Source organism: Myotis davidii, unplaced genomic scaffold, assembly GCF_000327345.1.
Source record: "Myotis davidii unplaced genomic scaffold, ASM32734v1 scaffold924, whole genome shotgun sequence".
Classification (NCBI taxonomy): domain Eukaryota; kingdom Metazoa; phylum Chordata; class Mammalia; order Chiroptera; family Vespertilionidae; genus Myotis; species Myotis davidii.
The window spans coordinates 478,495-487,342 of NW_006294764.1; the positions used below are offsets into that span (position 1 = coordinate 478,495).

At 46.1% G+C, this 8,848-nt stretch overlaps 1 protein-coding gene across 3 annotated transcripts in view; it reads right to left on the minus strand.

Moving 5' to 3' along the window:
* NASP (nuclear autoantigenic sperm protein (histone-binding)) overlaps positions 1–7,386 on the minus strand; it is a 29,973-nt gene extending 22,587 nt beyond the window's left edge. The window contains exon 1 of one of the 3 annotated variants that reach the window (XM_015567521.1): positions 7,163–7,386. In XM_015567521.1, the coding sequence (XP_015423007.1) occupies positions 7,163–7,221 (59 nt within the window). In that variant the 5' untranslated portion in view covers positions 7,222–7,386. The remainder of the gene's footprint in view (positions 1–7,162) is intronic. The other 2 variants (XM_015567520.1, XM_015567519.1) reach the window with 2 other exon arrangements.
* Between the last annotated feature and the right edge of the window lie 1,462 nt (positions 7,387–8,848).

An 8,848-nucleotide genomic window follows, 5' to 3' on the forward strand; every position in this document is an offset into this window, starting at 1 on the left:
TGGCCAACCACCTGTGGTCCCGCCCCAGATGGCCCTCACCCCTCTGATCTGCCCACAGCCCCTCCCCACAGCCAGCTCCATCCTGATTGGTCCCACCACTCTGATCAGGGGCAGGGCCAGCCAGCCAACCACCCATGGCCCCTCCCCACGGCTGGCCCCACCCCTGATTAGCACCCACCACCCCAATCTGTCTGGGGTCCCTCTCCCCAGCCAGCTCCACCCTGATTGCCCCCTAACGCCAATTGAAACAAAAACATTTTAAAAATAGAATCAACCAATGAATGCATAAATAGGTGGGCCAACAAATTGATGTTTCTCTATATAAGGAAGCTAACAGAAACAAATCTCTCTATATATAAAAAGCCAGCAACCGGAATCACAGGTCACTATGACACCCACTGCCGCCAGTGAACTGGACTGATCCAAGGGTGAGGCCAGCGGCCAAACTCCTGCAGCCCATCCCCCTGCCCGGTCCCCCCCGCCCCCCCAGATTGGCCCCCTCACCAGATCAGGGTCGGGGACCCTCCAGAGCCCCCCCACTTCGCAATTGGGTCTACCGGCCAATTGCCTGTGGCACCTCCCCTGAGCTGGCCCCAACCTCCCGCCATCTCCTCCTCCTGAAAAGACCTGGCCCCAATCTGCCCCACCTATAAATGAATTTGTGTACTGGGCCTCTAGTATAATTTAATATAGTCATATGAGCTACCATTAAAAGCCCAGCATGAGCCCTGGTGGGTCTGGCTCAGTGGATAGTTCTTTGGCCTATCTGAGGCATCCGGGGTTTGATTCTGACTGGGGCACATGGCTGGTTTGCGGGCTCAGTCCTTGGTGGGGGGCGTGCAGGGGACAGCTGATCAATGATTCTCTCTCATCATTGATGTTTCTATCTCCCTTCCTCTCAGAAATCAGTAAAGAATATTTTTAAAAAGCTCAGCATGATACTAAAATCTTTTTTATTTTAATATATTCCTATTGGTTTTATATAAGTATTTTTTAGTTCAGAGAGGGAGAGAGAGATAGAAACATCAACCATATAAGAATTATTGGGAAGATCTCCCGGGAGAGGCGTGCGGGAGGGCTGGGAGAGATCCCCCTAAGAATATATGCACAGGGGAAAATGGGAGACATCTGTAATACTATCAACGATAATAAATGCATTAAATTTTTTAAAAAAAGAATTATTGATCTGCTGCCTCCTGCACACCCCACACTGGGGAGCCCGCAACCTAGGTACGAGCTCCAACTGGGAATTGAATGGTGACCTCCTGGTTCATAGGTTGACACTCAACCACTGAGCCACTGCAGCCTATCAAATTTAATCCTACTCATTCAAATCTCTGTTAACCCCTTCCCCAGCAGAAACATGTATACACGTTTTCACAAAATGTTCTTTTTCCAGTCGTCGACGAGTATACTCGTCTAAAACTTTACCTTCTGCCGAGGCCGGTTTGGCTCAGTGGATAGAGCGTCGGCCTGTGGACTGAGAGGTCCCAGGTTCGATTCCGGTCAGGGGCATGTGCCTGGGTGGCGGGCACATCCCCAGTGGGGAGTGTGCAGGAGGCAGCTGGTCGATGTTTCTCTCTCATCGATGTTTCTGGCTCTCTATCTCTCTCCTTTCCTCTCTGTGAAAACTCAATAAAATATATTAAAAAAAAAAAAAAAGTAAAACTTTACCTTCAAAAACCAGCTACATACGTACCATTCTAAATAATTTCATCTAGAAACTTTCTGAGGAAATACTATTCTTAACCACAAAAATGGGAAGAAAAAATAATTACAAACTGTTTTCATAACCAGCATCAAAAATACTATATAGAACCAAAATAAAAAAATTAGTCTGAAAAAGAAACGTTTTTAACAAAAAAATTGTTGGGGAAGGGGTTAAACATTTATTTGCTAGGTATGAGGCATACTATAAATAAGACAGTCACATAGTAGCTTCGAGTTTACAATCAGATGAAAGAGAATGTAGTATGTTATAATGTGATATATGCATTCTTGGCAAACCTCACATTCTACAAAACTGCTCACTAAAGATAAGTTGTGTTTTTTTTAAATATTTTATTGATTTTTTTTACAGAGAAGGGAGAGGGATAGAGAGTTAGAAACGTCGACGAGAGAGAAACATCCATCAGCTGCCTCCTGCACACTCCCTACTGGGTATGTGCCTGCAACCAAGGTACATGCCCTTGACCGGAATTGAACCTGGGACCCTTGAGTCTGCAGGCCGATGCTCTATCCACTGAGCCAAACCGGTTAGGGCAGTTGTGTTTTTAAATAAAGAAGCAGTTTCCCAGAACGTTCATTTCTTGAGTCCAAATAAATAAATAAATAAATATTTTTTTGGTGAGAGAGAGGAAGGGAGAGGAGGAGGACAGAGAGAAACACTGATCTGTTGCCTCCAGTACATACACAGACCCAGGACACCCACAATCTAGGTATGTCCCTGACCAAGAATCAAACCCACAACCTTTTAGTGTAATGAACTATACTCCAACTAATTGGGCCACCCAGCCAGACTCTGATTCAGCAGGTCTATGATGAAGCTCAGGATTTGCATTTCTTTTTTTCCCCTCTAGGTTCTGTGTCTAGGTTCTGTGTGAGGATTTGCATTTCTACCAACTTCCCTATACTCCTTGATTTTAGATTCACACTCTAAGAATCATTGTTTTAGAACAAAAATTATAAACTGACTAGAGGTCCAGTGCACAAAATTTGTGCATGGGTAGGCTCCCTAGGCCTGGCTGGTGATCAGGGCCAGCTTGGGCCTTCCTTCATTCCACGCTGCCCCCTGATGGTGAGCACACATCATAGCGAACGATTGAACTCCAAGTCGAATCCCGGGACACACACACACAGACACATGTGCATGTCCTATCCAGGTCAGAGACAGGTTATCCATTGTTATTTTTTTATGTTAATTATAATAGGTCTACGTTTAAAACTATGAAGATATCACATAGAAATCTGATTTCTGATTCTCTTGAAAAATCATCACATAAAATATAAATCCAGCAAAGTACTAGAGAAAATTATGGTTGAAATACTTTGTGATGCATCTGGAGAAGGCCTTTTTAAACTCAGAAACTAAGAAAAAATTAATTCTATTCCACCTAGTTAATTTTACAAAAGGTCAACTTAGCGCAGGTGTGGTTCAGTGGTTGAGCATCAACCCATGCACCTAGAGGCCACTGGTTCGATTCCTGGTCAGGTACATGCCCTGGGTTTCTGGCTTGATCCCAATAGGCAGCTGATAGTGCACGCATGAGGCAGCTGACTGATGTTTCTATCTCTCCCTCAAAATAAAAACTTTTTTTAAAAGGTCAACTTAGCATACACACACACACACAGAATCTCAGCAATCAACATGGAAGAAAAGCCCAAGATTAAAGAATATAAACACATTCACAGAAAACTTGAACAGCTCAAACATTTGAAAACATGTTCAGGCTCTTGCCGAAACCGGTCTGGCTCAGTGGATAGAGCGTCAGCCTGCGGACTGAAAGGTCCCAGGTTCGATTCCGGTCAAGGGAATGTACCTGAGTTGCGGGCACATGCCCAGTAGGAGATGTGTAGGAGGCAGCTGATCGATGTTTCTAACTCTCTATCTCTCTCCCTTCCTCTCTGTAAAAAAATCAATAAAATATATTTAAAAAAAATAAATAAAAAACTTTGCAACAGCATTACTCTCCATATTTTCATCTACTCAGTGATGTATTTTGTTCTCAGTGATGAATTTTGTTATGTCTCGTCATAGGAGTGGCCTGACAGATGAAAGTAGTAGCTCGTGCATATCTCTGAAGGTCACGAAATATAAACCTGATGTAAAATCTGTCATCGGTGATGCAGCAGCAAAAGTTCCACTGATAATATCAAACAGAGTCATAAAGTTTTCTGTTGGACTATCAGTGTACATATGTATACATTAAAAAATAAATATTTTTCATCATCGTATGCTGTTGTTTTTGTCGCTCGAATGAATTTTATTATTTCTTCAAGGTTCTTCACATACGTACACCTTAAGAGATATCAAGTAAGCGTAACGTGTTCTCAAAAAATTAGGGTTGGCAGGCAGAAGAGTTTTGAGTCGGAGAGTTTACTGGTTTTGGCACGCGCTCACAAAAAGGTTGCCCACCCCTGATATAGGACTTAATTTTTCTTTAAATATATTTTATTGATTTTTTTTACAGAGAGGAAGGGAGAGAGATAGAGAGTTAGAAACATCAATGAGAGAGAAACATCGATCAGCCGCCTCCTGCACATCTCCTACAGGGGATGTGCCCGCAACCCAGGTACACGCCCCTGACCAGAATCGAACCCGGGACCTTTCAGTCCGCAGGCTGACGCTCCATCCACTGAGCCAAACTGGTTTCGGCAGGACTTAATTCTAAGGAAAGAAACCATGTGTATTTTATCCTAGCTGTAGCCTAGCACCAAGCACAAGGTCTGGCACCTAAATCAGTATTTGTTAAAATAAGGAATGGTCCTGGATGGTGTGGCTAAGTTGCTTGAAGTTGATTCCTGGTGAAGCACATACCCAGGTTGTAGGTTTGATGGATATTTCTTTCTCTTTCTTCCCTCCTCCCCCACTCCTCTCTAAAATCAATTGAAAAAACAAAGGAGCAATTCTGAATCAATATGGCAGGATTATAGCAAGTGATTTTGCTAATTAGCATGTAAATGCCAGAACTTTATTATTGAGCTAAACTACTTTTTTTTGTCATCTTCTAAAGCAATGGATAAGCAGCTCAGGAATTATGACAGGGAAGTCAAAATTCAATGACTCCATATAAGACTTCTTTTAACTTTCTCATTCCTTCTCACCACTACAGTACAAACTCTTATATGCTTTATATTTTCTAACATAAAGCCGTAAAAACTAATTAAAAAGATAACTATAGCCCTAACTGGTTTGGCTCAGTGGATAGAGCATCAGCCTGCGAATTCAAGGGTCCCAGGTTCGATTCCGGTCAAGGGCATGTACCTGGGCTGCGGGCACATCCCCAGTAGGGAGTGTGCAGGAGGCACCTGATCGATGTTTCTAACTCTTTATCCCTCTCCCTCTCTCTCTGTAAAAAAATCAATAAAATATATTTTTAAAAAAGATAACTATAACGAGGACTGATTTAGCATTTAGACAATTATTGCCATCAGCCATGTTGTTTAAATGGCAAGAGGAAGAGAAGCCAAATTGGAGCTTTTTACAGAAGACAAAATTGTGGCCCAACATCACTGCTTAAGCAATGAAGCTAGTATCCAAAAAAATAAAAATCAACCCTGTATTGAGGTTTATTTCTCATTCTACCTTTCCTCTCTACTGGTTTGGAAGTTATATTCTTATCCTTTCAGTGGTTATGCTTTAATTACAATGTGCATTCTTATTCAAGTATAAACTCAGAAACATTTTCTTTACCCTCCCCTTAAAGCGCCTAAGGGGCTTGACCTCTGAATAGTCTCAACCAAGATGTAACTTCTGAATGCTGCCTTTTATTGTTCTTTCAGACTAGCTAATTAGGTTTACCTGCAATTTCATTTCCTCTCAGATAAGTTTTTGGGTAGGTAACGACAAAATAAAAACTTGGGTTTATGGGACTCTCTCCCCCTCCCCACTTGGGAGTCTGTACTTGTTCTTCAATAAATCTCCACCTTTGCTATAAAACACACACACACAAACACACACAAAAAAGAACTTGGGTTTAATGCAGACTCTACCACTTATTAATTTCCGCATTCTGATCTTGACTTTTCTCACTTACAGGAGAACTACTTCATAATATACTCATGTGGATCAAATGTAAACATTCAAAGACCCAAAAAGTGATAGGTAGCATAGGTAGAGATAAGTAAACCTCTGGTAACTGTAAGTGTACCAACACAATCAAAGTGTAAGGCTACAGAAATTCATAAAAACCTCACAGGAACCTCTCCCAGTACAGTGCACCAAGAAAAGTAAATAAATAAAAAGTGCACCAAGAAAAAACTAACAAAGCCCCTGAGAAAAAAGGAAAGATTGCGCAGTTGGACATACTAGATGGGAAAGAGCACTTGTTTTAATGAAATGTTTTCACTATGGAGTGTCGACCTATAAACCAAGAGGTCAGGGTTCAATTCCCTGACCAATGGTTCTCTCTCATTATTTATGTGTCCATTATTTCTCTCCCTCTCTGCAATAAATAAATAAAAACCATTAAAAACACGTTTCCTCACTATTCAAGAAATATCTCAGGCCTGAGCAGCATGGTGCCACCTTCGGAGCAATCCTGTCTTCTATCATCCCCTCGTCCTTCAGTGTGCATTCCTACGGCGCATTTACCTACCAACCCAACACCGCCGCCAGCTAGCAGAGCTCCAGGCAGCTCTCGATGAAGATGCTTAACATCCCCCAGAAGCCCCAGAAACAGCGTCTCCCGCCGACACTCCCACAGTCCAAAGAACCACGATGCTCTCCACCACAGGCCCAGAACCGGCTCGCTGCAGGTAGGAGGGCACGAGGTGAGCGAGGAGACCGCGGGGAACCAGCCTCCAGGTGCCCCACAGCGGAAATCCTAGGCTCTGGCCGCGCAGCCCCAAACAATGGAAGTTTTCCCGCCTCCTCAGGGCCCCGCCCCCTGCTCCAGCGCCGGCGGAGGCCGGCGAACACGGGCGCCAGATCCCGCCCCTGATGCTCCGCCCACCGGCCCCACCGGTCCAGCTTCTCCTGCAGGGCTTTTCTTTTTTTTTTTTTTTGGCGCCAAATCTCTATTGGTTATTCTCTCAGGTTGTTTGGGGATCCTACCGGAGACGCGCCCCAGGAGTGCGGGGGCAGTACGCTGCAGCGCCGTGAAGGCTCAAGGGTGCGCTGGGCCCCGCCTCCCCGCCGATAGCCCCGGGCCGGGGGAGGAAGAAGAGGGGCTGGCGATGCAGACAGACGCCGCTGCCCCCGGCAAGATGGCGGCCGCGAAAAGCGGGGCAGGGGGCGCCAACCAACCGGCGTAACTGCTAACGCGCGAGACTTTATGCCAGAGGTGGGCTTCTCCAGCGTCCAGGCCTCCCCAAACAGCGACGGTTGTTCACTAGGAGGCAAGCCCTCCAACCCACTGGTCTCCCCTCCCGGGGAGCCCCAGTCTCCCCCCCGCTCCCCGCGAACTGGGCAATGCCTCAAGCTTTCCGCGGTCCCGCTTACTTCTCGGCAGAAACCAGCTCCGCAGAGATGGCGGCAGTGGCTGTGGACTCTGCGTCCATCGTTCCCCTCAGGTGGCGGTCCAGCGGACGAAATACAGCCTGTGAGAAAACAGCGAATTTGGGACGCCAGAGACTCACACAGGCACAGAAAATGGCAGATTGGAGACCCCGCGCGGCTGGGCCCTCTCATATATCAGGGCCCTTCGCCCCGCCCATCCACTTCCGGATCCTCCCCCTCCAGTTTAAAGGACCCGAATCCAGCCCCGTCTAGCCCAAGGACACCCCCATCCTCGCTTCTGACTCTCGGTGTACCTTTTCTCCCTGACCTGTTTTCGCCCCAAAAAGCAACTTCCAGCTTCTCTAGCAAGTCGCATAAAAACTGGAATCTTGGCACTACAACTCCTGAGTGGGCTGTAGCCAGCGGCTTCCACAGAAAGGGAAGCTGGCGCTGCTCGGCATATTTGGAGTGAAGAGCCGAGGGTCTATTTCCGGCCCGGATAATGCGGGAGGTTCTGAGACCTTAACCTCGCAGTCGTAACGGATGGACACGCAAGAGCCGAGCACGGGTACAGCAGCAACGGCTAAAACTGACCTCGGCGTGAGACGCGTGGCTGGGAGCCTCAGCAACAGCTGAGCGAAGGAAATGCTCGTCTAGGATTGGCTACCGCGGAAACCACCGCGCTCGATTCAAAGCTCAGCTCTGCAGTGGCGCACGGCTGGCCCCGTTCTCCGGGCCCGCCCCCTCCGGCTGGCCCAATCGGCTGCCGCCATCAGCTGAGGCCCGACCCAGGCTCCAAATCTGACTAGCTTAGTGGTCCCAGCTCTGTCCCCTCCGCTCAGCGCTAAAATTTGTTTGCCTGCTACAAGCGAGGGCACTGTGCTTAGACACTTAAAGAAAGCGATTAGCAGTCATACATACGTAATCTTAACAACACTACTAGTCAGATCGGTGTTATCAACTGCATTTGGTAGAAATGGAAACCACAGTTCAGGAAAGGGGGGACTTGATCAGAAAATTGCAAGCCAAGTCGGTTCTGGAAAGCAGTGCGCTTCATTTTCTGCAACTGATTCCAAAGATTGCTGGCAAACTGAAATGGCTGCACTTACCCACACCTGGAGCATCATCCATTGCGTGCCACCTCTTAGCCTTGCCTACAGTGATCAGAACAGGATTTTATTTACGTCCAGGTTCAGACACACTGGTAAAGATTCCTGGTGGGTAAAGAGACATGGGCTCTTCCGTTATTAGCTGGGTGAACTGAGCCAAGTCGTGTAACCTATTAAGATTAAATGTAGCCGGAACCGGTTTGGCTCAGTGGATAGAGCGTCGGCCTGCGGACTGAAGGGTCCCGGGTTCGATTCCGGGCAAGGGCATGTACCTTGGTTGCGGGCACATCCCCGGTGGGGAGTGTGCAGGAGGCAGCTGGTTGATGTTTCTCTCTCATCGATGTTTCTGGCTCTCTATCTCTCTCCTTTCCTCTCTGTAAAAACTAAATACAATATATTTTTAAAAAAAGGAACAAACAAAAATAAGGAGAACAAAGCAAAAAGCAAAAAGCAAAAAAAAGCTAACAAAATAATAATAAAAAATAAAAATGAAAAATAGACATTTCATTCCTTTGGCTGGCTTAAGATTCCAGTTTTCTGGAATGTCTGTGATTTTGTTTTTGCTGTTGTTCATGTTGTG